The 19,627-nt window shown below is 35.3% G+C and overlaps 1 protein-coding gene across 1 annotated transcript in view; it reads left to right on the top strand.

Moving 5' to 3' along the window:
* The window catches only part of SEMA5A (semaphorin 5A), a 108,615-nt gene that overhangs the window by 18,335 nt on the left and 70,653 nt on the right, over positions 1-19,627 (top strand). Inside the window, exons 4-7 of the mRNA XM_015827076.1 lie at positions 12,962-13,024; positions 15,444-15,542; positions 16,903-17,116; positions 17,977-18,262. Coding sequence (XP_015682562.1) covers positions 12,962-13,024; positions 15,444-15,542; positions 16,903-17,116; positions 17,977-18,262 — 662 coding nt within the window. The remainder of the gene's footprint in view (positions 1-12,961; positions 13,025-15,443; positions 15,543-16,902; positions 17,117-17,976; positions 18,263-19,627) is intronic.

Genomic DNA, 19,627 nt, shown 5'->3' with positions numbered 1-19,627 from the left:
ACTCAAAATAAGGCATGCTGAGCTTAAAATATTTTGATAATATTTTTATATTTTGTACATTAACTTTGTTACATGCAAAGGAGGGAGGAGGCAAAGGAGGTCCTGGAACCATAGTTATTTAAATGCAATTTAATGTTCTACCGTGTTTAATTCCAGTTGGTATTTTTTTACTGATTATAATAGATAGTTTACAAATTTGTTGAGGAGGGATATGTTTCAGAGGTTGAGAATTTGGTTTTATTTATCCTTATTTTATTTTTGATCTTGATTGCTTAATAATATTGGATGCAGCACAAGCACACCTATATAATGTGCGATTCTGGACTTTAGAGAGATATGAATATGAACTTAAATTTCCTTTCTTCCCTCCCTTCCATCATTTCTAACATGTTTGTATTTTGGCTGTGGTTTTTTTGGGGGGGGGCAGAAAAGAATAAAAGACTATTTACTAGTCCTGATTAATAAATATTACAGTAAACACATGCAGGTTTCACAATCTAAACTTTATTAATATATCTTCTGCTGCTTTTTCTTTCTCCCCTCCCTTTCCCTGACATCATGCCATTCCTTTCTGGGATAAGCAAAACACACAGAAAGAATCAGAAATAATAATGCAAATAAATTAAAGCACGAGTTTAAAAAAAGAAGAAAACTTAAAATATAGATTACGCCAGCATCAGTCACAATACCTTTCTACATCTTCCTTTCTATATCTAATACACTGTTCAAATGTTGCCTTTTGTTCTTTAAACTTTTCATTTCTCTCTTTTTCAGGATCTCATCACCTCTGCTCAACTGTATCTTTCTCAACCTTCTGCTTCCTTTGAAGCCATTCAATCTTCCTTCATATATTTGTTTTGTGATTCAATCCTTGTTCATTCTCTCTGTATGACAAACAACTTCAACATAGCTACTTTGTATTTGTCACTTCTTTTGTATTCAACTTGCTTTCTTGTTTTATGTACTTTTTATGTAACCAATTCCCACTTCTGCACATTCAAGTTTTGTGTTTCTCTTGATACCGTATACCCAATGCTCACTCCCATAAAACAAAATGGGCAAAAAACATTGCCATTTTAATTTATTTAATAGATTTCTGAAATACATCATATGCTATCCACTAAACGTCTACCAGAATTTCCTATTAAAAATCTAAAAAATTATTTACAATTCTGTTCATTTTGTTGAACCCTGTTTGTTTTTCCTCTCTTTTCTTATTTCCAGAAGATTTTTATTTCCATCAAAATCACTCTGCATTTTCTTTGCCTCTTTATTTTTACTTTTCCTTGCTCTCCATAATTATATTCTTTGCAGCTATCTTTTTCTCCCTTTTCCCTATAATAACTTTTGCAGCTACCACCCGCTAATGTGTCTTTTTCTCATCCACAGTCACTTTTATATCATCATTCCACTGAAGATTCTTTTTCATGCTTTCCATTAGCACATTTCACACTCGTCTGTGACATTGTGTAACTTAATTCATTTTGCTTCTACATCCTTTTTTAATATTAGAAAAAAAGAGATTCTTAGATTAAATAAAACAGAATAACTTTCCATTCATTCTGCTGGGAGATAGTTCTATCTTCAAATATATTTTTCACAAAAATGCTCAAACCTTTTTCCGTAGTCATTCTACTTTTTCTTTATTATCACTTCTCTTTTTTTCCCTTCATATCTATTTTTCCCAAGATCTTCTCTTGGCACCCTGAAATAATAGTCCCACATTTAGAATCTCTTATGATCCTTGTATCCTTCACTAATTCTCCAGTCACTCATGCTTTTTAATTCATTATTTTGTTGTGTGCATATGTGAATAGATTTATGTTTTAACGACATGCTTGAAACATACTTTTTATAAGTGGATGGTTACTGAACAGTTACCATTAGTATTCATTTTTACTCCTCTGAAAGGCTGAATCACTTTTTCTGTATTCTGATTTTGTTCCAGTTATCAATCCATGCCACCTAACAGATTATTTTTTTGCCTTGATTGCATTCATTTAGAATGTTATAGTTATTCTTCACCCCATCCCCGGTTCTTCCATTGTTACTGTTCATTGAAACATAACATGCAGTTAACATCAGCCTATGGATTCCTTTTTTCATATACACCCGCATCATTCTAAATAACATTAATTCATATATTCTAACATACATTTTATCTCTTTCATTCATCATTAAACTGATACATTTCCTTCCATTGTATTCAAGCTTACATTAGAAAATCACACCACTTTCATTCAGATATATTGTATCCTTTAATTTTGTAGTTTTTAAAGTTTTTTTTAAGTTTATGCATCCTACTTATTTTTCTTTTCTTCCTTTAAAATTTATGTTTTTTGCTTTTTATTTCTTTTACATTCTAAATCCTTTTTGATGTGCCAAGAATAATGCCTGAAGCAGACATAGAAATTTACTTTCATTGACCATTATGTTTTTGGTTAATTGAGGCTTTCATATTAAACTTTTCAGTAGAGCTACAAAAGGTGTAGGCTAAGTTACCAATCTTACTCATACCCATGCAGGACTAATAGCAAAGATGGTGTAGCTCAGTTCTGGCACATTTTGGGCAATGTGCAACAAGTGCACCAAAGCCCAATTTTATCCAAAGTGTGAACCAGAAGGGAAATATAACCAGAATGGAAGGAAAACTTCATGGAGAAAAGATAATATAAGTATATATTATTTAGATTTTGTTTGGTTTATTTGAGTGACTAACAATGGAGCCCAACATACTCACTTAAAGATGGGATTGTAACTGGAGTAATGTAACTAATGTAAAGATGTAATTTTGTTGACTTTTGCTCTAAAATTTTGTGACATGGAATATTATATAGAGAAAAGCCAAATATGCTTGAGTTGAATTCATCCCTTGACAACCGTATCATTTTCATGGCAGCAGCATAGTAGTAGTCTTCTATTATTTTTTTCTTTATTATTTTTCATCATCTCCTTCTTAAGGTAGAGCCATTGCATTTCTGCTGGTCTCTTTATTCAAGTACTAAGCAGTCCCACTTTGCTTCTAGGCCAAGACAAGGTTGAACAGATGCTTTCATTTGCTGAGGTTTTCCAGTTATGACCTAATCTTTTCTGTGATTCCCCCCCCCCCGTAGCTATTGTTGCAGGTTCTTCACTTAATGAGACTGTGGTACAAAGTAACCCAGATGCTTGAACATTTCATTTCATTTGCCAATAGCTGTGCAGCCTTGCCTCTTTTTGATTACAGAATTTGCCTGACAGAAGATTGCAACATGTGCCACCGGTTCAGCAGTAGTGCTTGAGAATCCTGCCAAGCACTGCTAAAGGGTACAGCTGGAATTAAATGCCAAATATGTTCGAGGACATTTTGACACAGCTTGAAGTGTTTTTTCGTAGCTGCTTCCCAATTGCATATTGAATAATGTCCAGTGCATCTCTGAGATGCTCAAAACTGATAGACGTTAGCACCCTAACTAAAAGAGAAATAAATTAAAGTGAAGATTGTTCCCAGGCCTTTGAATGGATGCTAAGCCATGTGGTAGGCTTTTTTTTAGTGAATATATACAACAGCATTGAAGAAGACAGATCCCATGTTAAAGTTTATTATTGCAGTATTGCCTATTATTCAAATATCTAAATACAATTCTTTATTGCATTTCTGTTTTCAATAAGATCACACTGAGAAAAGATAACAAAGAACAAAAAGGGCAATCAATATAACCAAGGGTTTAGTTTTTTTAATTACATGAAAAGGTTAAAATACTTCAACTTTTTAAAATGTGGAAAAATTACCACAAAATAGGTAATGACAGATGTTTATAAAATGATTTGTAATGATTTCATTAGAATTATGTGACGAAATTATCTGGCTTTAGGTATTTAGGCATCCCCTTCCCTGAGGAAACCTGGTTTTGATATCTAGAATACACATTTTTACAAATAGAAATCAATTGATTTTTATACTATACTCCACATACTATGTAGAATAAAATCTATTGCCAAAAAGGTATGATAATGGCTTACACCTTAGTTCTCTTTTCAATGGATTTAAATGTATTCTTGGAGGAGTCCCCATTTTCCTTGAGCATATAATCTTGTTTGCTATGCTTACTGGTATCTTAGAGCATCTAGCAAATCAATGTGGGAAACAGGATGCTGGGTTTGATAGACCAGCAGGTCTCATTAACTAGGATTCAGGGATCATAAATCTCTTCCTGCTCCAGCCTAGCACAAAGGCAACCATTCTTCTTTTGAGTTGTCCATACATTAAACAGTAACACCAGGGAGGAAATACATTGTCCCAGGGAGGGAATCAGAGTCTGCCTTTCCATTTTTTCCAAGATCTCCAGCACATGAGGAGAGGGGGGGGGGCAGAGTGTCACTGTCTCATTTTCTACCAAGGTCTAACATTGCATAGAGCCACAAAATAAAATATGAAGGGGGGGGAAAGGACTCCTGCTCCAAGCATTTGGGGAAATTGCAGTTTTCACTCTCTTCCCATGGTTCCTTGAAGGTACTGAAAAGCTGTTCTCAGCTGTTCTCAGCTCTCACATCTCCCAACTACAAAGTCTACACAAGCTGAAAAAGAAATAAAAACTTTGCCTATGCTGGGATGATGGGGAAGGGTAGGGTTATAGGCAATCCAGAAATCATATCAGCCCAGCTGAAATATGTGATGCCTCTCTACACCGTGTAGTTCCATCCTGGCAGTGCATTTAACAATTACATTATTGAATTTCTACATGATAGTCTGTCAGTTTGATTGACGGTATGTGTGAGTTGCAAGAAAAAGATCTATTCATTACAGCTTTCAGCAGGAAAAGTTTCCAGACTCTGCTCTCAGTTGTTCTGTGATTGAGACTAGATCAAATGGACTGGAATCCAAGCAACCAGAACATGAAGTCTGGTGAAAGAAATAAGGCAGGGAGCTGGTGGTCTGCAGAGAAACCTTTGCAGATTCTTCTGGAGCCCTTCACCTCTATTCTATTATACTGGAGTACCCAAAGTGCAGTCCCAGAGTTTCCAGGAGTTGAGTGACATATGAATAAGTAAATATTATGTGCTTACTTATTTCTTGGAATACTTGGAAGTGAATGCTCGGAATTACTCAGTTTCTCTCATTTAGAGAAACCCTTATCAACCTAAACATCCTAGATTTCTTTGACGATACAAACATTGGAACAAGCCAGAAATGTTTGTAGAGCCATTTGCCATCCTGCATGATAATATTCTACTGTAAGAGTATCATACAGTAAAAATGCAAGTTTAATGGTAGTGGCTGACGTGAAAGTTTTTAAATTTATTTTATTTTTATTTATTAAACCAATGTATTTAACTGTTCATCTCACAAATGAGTGTCTTTGGGCTATACATCAGAGCTAAAAACAATTAAGTACATTAAAAAGTACAAACACCAATCTACAACAAGGAATAATAGATGAAGGGCTTTAGAAATAGTAGATAGACTACTATTTCACTACTTCACCCATCCCTGTTGGCAAAACCAAGTCTTGAGGGACATCTGGAAGTTCTTGTCAGATAGGTTCCTGTCAGGAAAACTGAGTGATTATATCCATTGAGTCACCATGAGTTGAGTTTGCTTCAAGGGCACAATTTCTTTTTTTCATATAAGGAAATTGTTTAATGAAGAAACTGTCTGCGGGATGGGATTTTCCCGTCTTAAGAAGAAATAAATAGCAAGATTATCAAAACAAAGTTACTTTACACAGAGTCAGATCATTAATCCATAAGCTCAGAGCTGTCTTCAGGAGGTCTTGAAGCTCCTGGAGAACTAGGAATTATTTTCAGCCCTAGCAAAGCATACTTTTTTATGGAGAATGTATGCTTAAAGTTTGTGTGTGTCAGGGGAGAGGACTTTCAAAGTTTCTGTGATTGTTCTTCCTTCCTTATTGGCTTCATTTTGACTGGCTAGATCAGGTGTGTCCAATCTTGGCAACTTTAAAACCTGTAGACTTCAATTCCCAAAATTTCCCAGCCAGTCATGCTAATGTTGCCAAGGTTGGACATCCCTGCCCTAGATATTGATCTTCTCCTTTTTCTTTTCCTCATTAGCTCATAAATTTACTTACCATGCAATTCACAATACTTCATTTTGGTTCCAAGATTTTTGATGGATGTGGCGGTGGTCACTCATTTAAAAACAAAACTTTGATAGGTAAACGAAAACTTCATGGTTAGAAGGGAACCTATTTCTGAATTCCTGTTGCAACAGGATGAATGGGGAATTATCATAATTCTCGTACTCTGTGTTTTCCCCAGCTGGCCTTTTCTTACCCGATTATGGTTTAGGGTTGCTTCCAGATGAGAAACAATTATGTAATTTCTCTATATAAACATACAATTTTAAGCAAGATTTAAGGAACATGTTTTTTTTTTAACTTCTAACTCCTCTTGTCTCCTTACTGCTTCCATCTTTTTTTTCTGAACCACAAACAGTATATTAAAAGAGGGAAAAAAGGAAACAGAGAAATTGCAGAATGCTAGTTGAATTTCTGTTTAGAAGCACCACACATTTGATCTCATATTCACATATATTTTATGCTATTCTATATCTTCATCCAACAGGAAGAACAATCAGTATAGCAGTACTTTGCTATCTGTTGTTATGTAGGTCTGATCAAAGTATTTCCTACAATCAAAATGATTTGACTAGAGTTCCAGGGAACATCATGACCCCACAAGAGGCATCTCATTAGTATCTTTCAATTCTGAGTATCTTCTTGCTCTGTCTTTACCATCATTCTTTGGTTCATAAGGATGAATAAGTAGGTTATAGTAGTATCAGAGACTGTGAGCAAAGCCTACTGTCATAATTCCAAAAGTTTACTGCTAGTAGTAGCAGTTAAGAGTGTGTGCGTATGAGGAGGTGATTTGCTGGAAAAAACAGAATAATAATACTACAGTTGGAAAGGACTTTAGAGGTCTTCTAGTCCAACCCCCTGCACAAACAAGAGATCTATACCATTCTGAACATTCTAATCTCTTCTTAAAAACCTGCAGTGATGGAGCCCTGTCCCTCCCCCCAAGGTGCCAGCACAATTTACTGCCAATAGTTGATGATCATTTCTTTAATGCGTTTTACCTTAAAATCCTGTTTGAATACATGGTATTTGATGAGAATGCAAACAGATAACAATAGTAAAAAGGCAATGACATGAAATTTGAAATTATATAGCTAGTTTTCTGGCACTATGTAATTAAACCATCTTTGGAAATGCTATGTTTTGCCAGAATCTAATTACTAGAGCCATCTGTCTCCTCTGCCATCTGTCTGGAATTTTGTTTCATTACTGTTTGTTTTCAGTTTTTAATTTAAAGAAATTGATATCTATATATGTTTGTATGGATTGTATGAAAGTAGATGTTATGTCAGTATGTCTTTTAATACAACATCCAAACACAGACCATTCTTTCTTCCCTCTCTCCCTCTCCCCAAATTTAACAACTAGACTAGGCATTAGCCAGGTTTTATACTTCATTATTTATACTTCATTACAAAGTTAAGTTTTTGGGTACTGAAACCATTAACTGAATGAGGAGATACATTAACTAGAAAAAATAGTCTCTGAGGCTATTACATTTCCAGACCTAATCAAGTGGAATTGTAAAAAAAAAAAAATAGACATAGTGAAATTTAGGCTGTCAACTTTTTTGCCCATCTTAGTACCTGTGCCTTTTAATAATGAATTGTTCTGAAATAATTAAGAGTTGAAAGTGTTTTTATTTTTGTGGCCTGGAAGGTCTGTGTTATCTATACTTGCTGCTGCTGCTACTGCTGGAAGAACGATGAAGGCTTAGCTTCAAAGGTCACCTGAGGGCTAGTTAATTGTCACACAGTGGGTTTCTCAGAATCATAGCTATTCCTGGCCCCAGTTCAAGTATCCATGCCTATCACACCATTTCCTCCACATGTTGTCTTTATATTGTGATGAAATGAAAATGAATCTCAAGAATACATTCCTTTTCCCATTCACACATAACACTTCATGGTAGTGACTGTTTTTGGCATGATAACCTCACATTACACGTTTAGTATTATTCTGTGTTAGTAGCTGAAGGAATCAGTGGACACAGGGCTCTTGGCCTCTGTGGCTCCTGTAACATTTATCCATTTCATGGGTCTTTCTGGCCACCACCAGTTTCTCTTCTGGCCATTACAGTTTTTCATTTCCTCCCAATGTGTCTGGCTGCTTTACAGAGGCTTTTCATCCTCACCTCGTGTCCATCTTAGTTTGGAGACTTTAAAAGGGCCTTTGATTCTTTTGGGGAACAACTTTCTAAAATGAATAGGGACATTTAATGTCTGAACCTGGGCTGTAAGATAACCTAGAGTCCTTGGGTTTACTTTAGAATACCTCTAACGCTCAGGATAAGCCTTGCTGCTGGGGAAGACATTTTAATGTGATGCTTAGCATCAAGGGAGCAATTTATCCATGAGAAACACTTTTTGTTTTTAATAGTTCATGCTGCTTTAAAGGATGCTGTGTAATTGGACTAGTAAATCAGGGCTGGATCTTTCTGAAATGAAGAAATTATCCCTACTATTTTCCACAACAAACAAGGGATATTTATGATGGAGGAAGTCAAAATGGCAGGGTTCTCTCAAACCCTTTCCTTCCTAAAGAAGGAAATTTGAAAATATACTAAAGAGAATATACATGTTTGTGCTCTCACCCTCCCCATTAATATTAGCTCTCAATCTATTGAATAATATCAATTAATTTTAATTTCCAATAAATTAAATTTCACTTCCAAGGAATGAAGATCATACAAATTATCTGCATGAAATTATCTGCCAGGTTTTTGCACATTTTTTGGCAGGGCGGGGAGAAGAATATAGCTAAGAGGTTTTCAATTAAAATGCTGTGCCTATGGTTTCAAAGCAGCCTGTAAGGTTGCTGATGTCATGTCAAAGCAATTGCTTTGCACTCCTAAGAGCTTACACTAGAATCAAGTGAAAACTTCCAAAGATGTTATAGATTACCAGATCATGGCTAGAAAGCAAATGCAAAGGATGCATCCATCTCCTTTTGCTACTGTCTGTTTCAGCTGACAGGAGAGATTGTGGACCATGTCTCCATGGAAACTGGTCCCTCAGCAGGCAAAGAGCTGAAGACTGCAACTCTCACTTAAATCCTTCATTTGTCAAGGGAAGAATCTTTTGAAGTAGTGTGGTATGTCAATCCCACATGGGGATATGAGATTCTCAAATGGCTTTGACAGCGAACGTCTTATTAATATATTGCACAATATATGTCGGTGATGTACTACTGATCTCAGAAACATGCTAATCTTAAATTGATTATTTTAATCAGCTATAACTTTAACAGAGTGTGATGTTTCATGGAGGGAATTGATTCTCTGTTAGATTTTGATGCAGAAGTTTCAAAGAAAGGGATGTGAATGTTAAAGGAAAACCAAGTATGGACTAAAGCCCTTGGTCTAATCCGCTGTTCCTAACGCATCAGTTCTGCACAAATTGGATGGGAAAGGTTTTCATGGCATAGGGACAAGAGCTTTATCCTCTGCTGATGTCTGCACATTAGAAAGTTGATCCTGTTCTGCTGAAACTTTTCAGTTCAGTTTATAACACCTCAATCGGTATCCATCTCTCTCTCTCTCTCTCTCTCTCTCTCTCTCTCTCTCTCTCTCTCTCTCTCTCTCTCTCTCTCTCTCTCTCTCTCACACACACACACACACACACACACACACACACACACACACACACACTACAAATTACGGTAGATTAAACACCTGAGACTTCAGCTATAGGCATGGTGGTTTATAAGTCAATGTTAAGACTTGACTTTATTACAGCAGAAGTCAAAGAAAGACATACAACATACATTGAAAATGAAAGAAATGCAATTGACAAAACTAGCAGTAAAATAGTAGGGTTTTTTTTTTATAAATAACTACATGGATTATCTAGTGATTGATTAAATTGTTGTTTCCTTCTTTACTTCTTGCATTTAAATCAACAGATAATTAATGGGAAATTGTGGCCTTCTAGCAGTTCTAGACAACTGGACTCATGGTGAAAGATCCTAGAAGCTACGGTATAGCTACATTTGGAGGTTCATATCCTCTCATCTCTGCTATAGGCTGAAGTAGAACATTTTCTTATTACTAGCATGCAAACTAATGGTTAAATAAAAAAAAAATCCTAAGCAAAATAGTACAGTGTGAAAATCTAACCTAAAATATCAAAGATCTCCAATTATATAAATCTCTGGGTCAGATGGTTAGATATTGAACTTCTAGCTGAGAGACAAAAGAAAGTAGTTGGTAACAGCTGCATTCATAAGGTTTGTACCTGACGGCCTTTCCAGATGACCAGCCCTTACATCAACTAGATTTTTTTTGAATCCAGTTAAAATGCTCTTGAAATTAATCCTGGCTGTCTTGATTTAGTTTCATTTCTATATGAACACAGGGTTGCTATGAGTGTTGGTCTGTTTATATTTTTGTAAATCTGTTGGAATCCCCAGACAAACACTGCTTGCTTGCCAGCTTGTCTTATAGCAACTGAGTACTTTGTCCTTCCTCCATTAACTGAACAGTCATCTTCTTTTGGGGGTAAGAAAAAAAGGAGAGAGAGAGAGAATAAGTATTCCCCAGGCTTCGGTGCTTGCCAAGATACCCAATTTGCTGTGGGTTTCAAACCTGTCACTACTGATATGCTGGGAGTTTGGCATTTGGGCTACTGTGTTTGAGGGCCATCACATTTTATTCTTACATGTTAAATTGGAACTTACATTCCAGTATTCCAGTTCTTGTCTTTTCAGCATATCCTCAGGCAGCCCTTGAAACTTTTATACATTTTATCTGTATTTTTCTTTTGTAATGGCATTCATGAAATAGCATTCTTACAGTATGATTAGGGTTTTTCTATTGCTAGACTTTCTTAGCATTCTCATCATGAGTTATTGATCAACATTCTTTTCCTTGTTACTTTTTCTGTGCATATGTTGATACATCATTTGTTTCTCTAGCTGGAAAAATGTTTGCTGTTTTCTTTATAGGATTGCCAAAATTTGAAACCAAATCACCATTTCATCTCAAGGATGTAGATGATACAAAATCATATGGATTTGTTATAGTATCATAATTCTGAGAGTTCTGTGGTCATTTTCTAATACCTTTGACATGTTTCTTACATCACAAATATGAGCTAGAGAGCTCCTAAAATATGATTTTAGTGTTCTTCAAATTGGGTGGCCTAACTGATCACTGTTGAATAGAAAGTCAGTTTTATCTTCTTTAGTTAACAATACATTTTATTCCTATGATTATGATTATGATTATTGATATTATTATATAATTCTTTAAACATCAAGCTAATATTGCTGGAACAGCAGAAGTGATAATTGAGACGGTATTAAGGGTAGAACTTGACATTTGAGATAGTGTTTTGCATCATTCAGGTTTTAATTTTAGATTTTTTTCCCAAAATAATAAAAAAGCTTGTGTTGCTCTACGTGGCTCACATATGGTGGGTGATCTAAGACTAATATCCTTATACTCTATGTGTGCCATCCTAAGGATGTATTCAGAACTAACCAATCGCTAATATCTCCTTCAGGGGCCAGGGGTTTAAAAATGCACAACTGACTTCGTACCAAGACTGATGTAATAGCCCAGTTAGAAAAGATGCAGGAGATAAAACCTTGCTCTTCTTCTACATATATTTAGATAGGTTGGTAGATATGGTGGTTTTGCTTCAGCCTGCAGAACTTTCTGAGAATGCAATTTTGTCAATTATTGCCTCCCTAATAGCATCTTTGTTATGAAGCTCCTGCCAAGTTTTATCTTGTCTATGATTTTGATGAACCATAAGAGGTGTCAAGAAAGATCATTCAAACATTTGTAGCGATGTGTCATTGGTATTTTCTGTTTCTACTTGTCAGTTAAATCACATGAATTAGAGCTATGCCGGTGGTGATTTTTCTCATATTGGGATGATACTTTGTTAATCTTCTGATTAATCTTCTGCAAATCTCAAAAATGGGTCTTGTATTTGAGGATTGCTGCTGATACTATAAAGTGCAGTTTCTAGATTTAAATTTCTTTGGAACATATTTTATCAGTTGTGGGGGGAAAATCAAGACTATTTTAAAGTGTTGGTGCTTACCTAAACTGTTTGAGATAATAATCATTTAAACATATGCACCCACCCATTACAAAACTGCCTGGATTTACCTGTGGATGTTTCGCTTTGAGTCCTTTCACTGTCAAATGGAACAGATATTTTCAGAGCAGTTGCTTTATCTGAGGAATACCTTCCCAGAAAAAAAGTGGTCCAATTATCTTTAAAGAACCTATGTATGGCCAAAACTCATATATAACTTTATAGATGCCCATATATGTGTATCCTATTACTTTCATTTTATTTTTCTTTCATGGTTAATAGTTTTAATATATTGTAAGCTGTCATGATATAATTTGGAAAGAATAGTGTAGTAATATTTGTCTCTCACACAAGAGGCACATTGTGTCTGCCATTTTCACATGTGAAATAGGACTAGGAGTGTGCATTAAAGTGATGAAAAGCCAAGAAAAGCTGAAGTTTCATCCCACTCTTGAGTTCCTTTGCAATAATTAATTCAGGCCTTTCATTCAACCTGGTCAAGAACTTCCATATCGGAATGAGATTGAGGAGAAAAAGAGTAGGTAGTAGGCAATTGGAAGGACAGACATAAACATTCTTTCAGTAAATTATTTTACTTTCATAATTGAACAGGGACAATGAAAGAACATTGTTAATCCCTATCTTGTGTAGTTTGACCATAAATCAACAAATATGCTGCATGTTCATTTCAGTGTGTATCATAATTTTTGATTTTCCTTCTAATTTGACATTGATGTGGTGGATTTCAGTAGAAAATTATTATCTTTCAATGGGAATATCAGATTTTATTTTATTTTGTGAAGAAATAACCATTATTTTTCTGACTATTAGGGTGTGGAATGGCATTGTGATGAGACTACTAAAAAAGCTTGTTATAGTAAAGGCAAATCAACGGTAAGTCCTTAATCAGTTTTCTCTATCTAAAATATTGCTTTTTCTTTTTTCTAGATGTCTTGGACATGATAAAACTGCATCCATATTACATGTAATAGTTATTCCCAATGTTTTGCCTTCTGGATTTAGTATGATTTATGGACATTTATTGTGAATTTTCATGCCAAGAATGCTCAATGGATAGACACAATGCAGGATTTTCAAGGGAAACAAAAAACAAAAAACAAACAGAAACATGCCTGTAGAATAAAAGGCTATAGCTTTTTTAAAAGACTGAAAACAAACAAACAAGCTGAAAATGACATTTGAAACTCAAGGCTGTTAGTAATAGGGCTAATATCCAGCTCTCAATACCTCTGTGTAATCATTGAGATTATCTGAAGATCTGGAGTGTGGTGGCTCACAAGGTTAGGACACTGGGCTGATGATTGGCAAGCTTGCCTTTGAGACCCAGTTGTTGCCACAGGGTGGGGTGAGCTCCCATCATACACTCCAGCTCCTGCCAACCCAGCTGTTTGAAAGCAGGCAACTGCAGGTAGATAGACGGGTACCAATTCAGTGGGGCAACTTAATGGAGACCTGAAAGGAGTCCCCAACTGGGCATCTCCTGGTCAACAGTGATGTCATTGTTCAATCCTTTCAGCCTGGAAGTGTTTTGGCGGTCCTGGCACAAATGTAGTTGTAATCTGAAGTTTATAAACTCACTCTAAAACCTGTAATTTCCTATTTTAGATAAAAATTGGGCTGATTGAATAAAGGTGTGCAAATAAAACAAGGTGAAAACTTTCTGAAAATTTAACATCCCATTCTCAGCTGGAACAGCTTCATCAGAAATGTTCCAACTTAGGAACAAGTTGTTCTGACCTTATTGAAAGAATCTGACCTTGAAATGGATGTAAAGGAAGGCATTTGGACAGAATATCTCTACATTAAAATGTTTTACAGAGTTCTGCAAATCCCTAAAGTCTGGTTCATATTGCCATGAAATCAGCTGCTTGGTGTAGCTATTGGGTGCAAAACTGAGTCATTGATTGATTGATTGATTTTCTTATACTGCCATCTTCATACAGACTCCTTATAGTTTACAACTGTAAAAAAATTATAAAACTCGATCAGTCAAAAGAAAACAAAACCCTGACCCTCCAAAATGCTGCCAAGGAGATCTCTGGACAATATTTGTTCTATGATGGTCAAGTATTTTACCAGTTCTCCAACATTCTTAAAAATTACCCTTACTATCAGCAAATTTCTGCAGAATTATTTGATGGCTTATTAGGATTGGTTCATATATCATCTTTGTGTTTATAGAAAGCTTTATTGAATAAAAGAATATATGAAAAAGAAGCTGAATTAAAGAATTAAAGTGCTGCATTCTAAACAGTTACAAAATTTGTGTAGTAAAATAAATGAAGAGGCTTATGTTTCAGGTTTTGTATTAGTTTATCAAAATATAAAATACAAAGAAAAAATGAAAATAGTGGGAAAGTGGGGAGGAAAAGGGGAAGAGGAAAAAAGTGTAGGGTTAAAGGGAAAAAAGAAAGAAAGACATTGACTTCCGACTCTTTTTAGCACAGTAGAATAAGATAATACCATATAGCCTCAACTTTTTACTTTTACATAATAAGATACACTAGCCATTTCTATAATAACAAACTTATCTAATCAGCAAAACCCAAAGTCAAAGTTTCATTTTTTCACCTCAAACACGAAGTCCAGAAGTGGTTTCCAGATGGAAACAAAGTTAGCTAGCTATATTCTTTTATTTGTTTAAGGCAGTCAATTTAGACATCTCTGCTAATTCCATCAGTTTTTCCAGCCAGTCATCCATTGTTGGAATTAAAATATCTTTCCAGTTTTGTGCATAGTGATTCTTGCTCCCGTCAGCATTTATATATATATATCAACTAAGTTCCAAATTTTTGTTCATGTTCTTTGTTCATTAAGCCTAAAAGAAAAGTCTCTGGCTTTATCTTTATATTCCCTTTAAGAATCTTCTGTTTAAGATGTAAATGTTACTCCAATATTTTTTTGCTTTGTCTCAAGTCCATCAGAGATGGTAAAAAAAAATCCTTCTTTACATTTACAACTCCAACATGTATTTGAAATAACGTTATACATTTTTGACATTTAATGTAAATTTTAAAGTCTTCATAATAAATGAAGTGGCTTATGGTAGCGTCAGATAACAGAACGTTCGTTTTCTATACAAGTCCACACATACGCTTACTGCACAATGATCATTGCTGTAAACTGTAATCAACAGCTGTTGTAATAAGTATATATGTTGATGTATTAGTACTTACAGAACACATTGATGGATTGTGTTGCTGTCATTAGGAATTAATTGTAAATAAATTCTGACTATATAAAAGTTTCTTAATATATATCATTATACTAATAATATACTTTGCTTTGGCAGGAAGAGTGCCAGAATTATATTCGTGTTCTCCTGATTGGTGGTGATAGACTGTTTGCATGTGGAACTAATGCATTTACACCCATTTGCACTAATCGGACGGTAAGAATATGAGTGGATCTGCACTACAGTACTGTAGATTTCATAATTCAGTAAGAAGACTTCTATGATTGTGGAATTTCTTGTACAAATACAAATAAATTGGATACTCTCCATTATGCTCTAGGTGGCCATCTATCAACTGCAATGTATAATACATACAGTAATTTCCAGTATTTCATCCATTCTATAATTACCAATTTCATCCATTCTATAATTACCAATTATAGAATTACCAGAGACTTGAGAATGTTATTACCAATATACTGGCTAAAGAAAAAACAGCAAAGAGACCTGGGAATTTCTTCATTAATTACATTTGGAATGAGAAATTCTCTGGTCTGCCATGGTCTCTTTCATGGAGTCTGATCTATAGCTGTTCTGAGATTAGAAATGTCCCCTGTCCTGTAAGGCTTTAAAATAGCCCAACCTGAATATTGTGACCATTTTAAGCATCGTGGCCATGGAGGACATTTCAAAGAGGGAGTTACTCTGGATAATGAAAGGTTCTGCTGCCCAGTCTTAAATATTGGTAAGTAGTTCCTATCGTTTATAATAAAGCTTCAAAATAAGCCTAATTTATGATAGTTCAGGCTATTTTAAAGCCTTATTGTGGTATAGGTGGCATTTTCAAGGAGGGGTGACCAGAAATGAAAAAAGTTAGTTTTCTCTAATATTATGATTTTCTCTCCAATGTTTGTTACCATATCCTGCAATACTTGAATGCTAGTAGATTGCTTTAAAGGTGCTATGATACAATATTTATTTATATTGTGGTTTAACTGAATGAGTGTGTATACGATGGAAGGAGTGAATTGATTCACTTAATAAAATAATAATTTTCAATATTTTGTAAAGTTTGGATGGAGTTCTATTGACTGAGCTCCCAGTGTTCTTCTGAAACCTGGCCAATAAATTAATAAATCTGCATATTTTGAACAGTGAACATGTTGTAGAGGTCATCTATGTAATGGACATTGTGAACAGTAATCTGTATGGGGTGAATGAGATCTAGTGTACTGTAGTAACCCTTTATTGAACTTGTAGTCAGTCCCTAAAGCTAGTAAGAAGTCTATATTAATAAGAATGTGCTTTAAGACATCATTTTTAATTCTTCACATTAGAAGTAGTTTTTTTCTTCCAGTTATTTGTGTGTGTATGTGTATATTTATATTTAATATAAGAATAGAGTTATATAATAGTTAATTCAGTGTTGATATGGGTGGAAATTGAAGGAGTTCCTGACCAAAAGCAAGACACGTGTACGAATAAATTCTTCAGTTTGTGTTCAGGATTTGTGGGTTTCATGTTCTGTAATGCAGTTTGTAATAATTCTTCCTCTCCCCAATATTCTCTGATGAAGCTAAGCAACCTGGAAGAGTCACATGATCAGATCAGTGGCATGGCGCGCTGTCCTTATAGCCCCCAGCACAATTCTACGGCTCTCCTTGCAAGCACTGGTGAGTTGTATGCAGCAACGGTCATGGACTTTCCAGGGAGAGATCCTGCAATTTATCGCAGTTTGGGTATTTTCCCTCCACTTCGGACTGCACAGTACAACTCTAAGTGGCTCAATGGTGAGTATACGGAAGACACTTTTTTGGGGGGGTTAGGAAACGCTTTCTTTTAAGAACTTCCACTAATTCATTTTGAAGGAAAAAGCTTCATTCTTACAACTTAATGCTGCTTTGTCCATGCTGAATGTGGAGCATTATAACTAGTCCTCCTAGTTGCAGCTATTGTTCCATTCCTATAGTCACATGTTCACAATTTGAGCACTTGGCAACCTGCTTGCAGTTAGAATAACTCAGCGTGATCAGGTGATAGCCATTTGCAACCTTCATTGCTGACTTCCAACAACTGAGTCAATTGGGAAGCCGGCAGCAGATTGGAAATGGTGATGTCATGTCGAATTATCACATGAAGGTCACCTAACAATGGAAACTAGAACGGCCAGAATTGCCATTGTAAATCAGTGCATTCCACTGTAAACTGACATTCCAGTTTACAACTGCATTGCTTAACGACAGAGTTCCCAGTCTGAATTACCACAGTTCACCAAGGACTCCCTATAACTCTAACTAAAGAGATCATTGGTAGTCTTTGGACAGTTACTACAACATATATGTATTACCAAATTATTGTGCTAAATCTTGGTATTATTTGAATGAACATAATCTTGGCAGGAAAAAGGGCGTCAAACTAAAACAGACAGATGTAAGTGGACTCTTCTTGAGTTCAGGAATGGAAATTTCAAAAAATGTTACATAAAAGTTGGGATTTAAGGAAGGATATTAGGGGGAGCAAAAACAGTAGCCTCTTGCATGAATTCTAGGTACGTGTCCTAAACAAACAAGGGCCTGTGTGTAGATGGATGGAGTCAATTTAAGGAGCAAAGTTATTTTCCTCTATTTTTGTTTTTCAAAATATATTCCAGAACCAAATTTTGTGTCTTCATATGACATTGGAAACTTCATCTACTTTTTCTTCCGAGAGAATGCAGTGGAACATGACTGTGGGAAAATAGTTTTTTCTCGGACTGCTCGAGTTTGTAAGAATGACATTGGTGGCAGATTTTTGCTGGAAGATACTTGGACCACCTTCATGAAAGCGCGTTTGAATTGCTCCCACCCTGGAGAAATTCCATTTTACTACAATGAATTACAGAGTACGTTCTTCCTGCCAGAACTGGAATTAATCTACGGGATCTTTACCACTAATGTGTATGTAGTTTATGTAGTATTTTCTTTCTAGAATATTCAAAATTAACTTGGGGAGGAAATCTATTTATAACCAGGAGTGGGCAATCTTGAAAACAAACCCATAATAAAAAAAAAATTCTAAGATAAAGATTTTTGAAAAAAAGGAAGAGAATGATTATATATTTATCACTTTTAGAAGGGTAAAAAACTAACAACTAGAAGAATGTGAGTTTTTCAAGCCTAAAAGCTTTCTTTGTTTGAATTTTTAATTTGATAAGATGGTAACAATTGGCAAAAATTGAGATTATTATATACTAAAATATTGGTATCCGCTACATTAATGAATTAATTTTCAAAGATAACAGTTCCATTAGTAAACATGGTTTAATTTTTAAAAAATATACAAAGGAGTTATGAAAACAAGCCTTGTATTGCAACACTGAATACTATGAATTGTAGGAGAATATTCAATTGGAGATGAGAGATCCTATGAAGTATTATTTTCATCACACAATGAAAATGCATCAGGAAAGAGTCCAGACCACTCAAGACAGGCAGTTGAACCTGGATGAATGCTATGATGGAGTAAATCTTGTCATAGTCATACAAACAGTTGCTTCTAGAGACACATTGCAGGGCCTTTTCTCTTACAAGCCCTTTCTCAAAAATCCGAACAACCAGATCTTACTAAGTAAAAATTAACATTTTAAATTTTATGTAACAATCAGTTGGAAACCAATGAAGTCATTGTGAATTGATAGTTTTCTGATTCAAATGACAGCAAATTTCCTGATTATTTTGGTAGTTTCAAGGGCATTCTATAGTATGTTTATTTCCTTCTGGCTGTCTGGCATTTTAAAGTCAGTTTTTTCAGAAGTGATTTGCCACTGCCTTCTTCTTAGGGTTGGGAGAGATAGATTGGCCCAAGGTCACCCAGCTGGCTTCCTGTCTCAGATGGGACTAGAGCTCCCAGTTTCTTCTAGCCTGATGCTTTAACCACTACACCAAACTGGCTCTGTTTTCAGTTCTTTATTTACCTTTATTTATGGTTGGATGTCTGTCTGTCTGTCTGTCTGTCTGTCTGTATCTATCTATCTATCTATCTATCTATCTATCTATCTATCTATCTATCTATCTATCTATCATCATCATCATCATCATCATCATCATCATCATCATCATCAGTCATGATCATCATTTTAGCCATTGTCTATCCACTGTAGGATGAAGGCCTCTTCTGCATGCTTCCAACCTATACAGTCCTGAGGTTTCTTTTACCAATTGAGCCCACAATACTTGCTCATGTTGTCGATCCATCTTGTTTTAGGTCTCTCTCTCTCTCTCTCTCTCTCTCTCTCTCTCTCTCTCTCTCTCTCTCTCTCTCTC

Source organism: Protobothrops mucrosquamatus, unplaced genomic scaffold (assembly GCF_001527695.2).
Source record: "Protobothrops mucrosquamatus isolate PMUCROS unplaced genomic scaffold, P.Mucros_1.0 scaffold_213, whole genome shotgun sequence".
In the NCBI taxonomy this organism is placed as follows: Eukaryota; Metazoa; Chordata; class Lepidosauria; order Squamata; family Viperidae; genus Protobothrops; species Protobothrops mucrosquamatus.
This window is presented reverse-complemented; position numbering and strand designations above follow the sequence as displayed.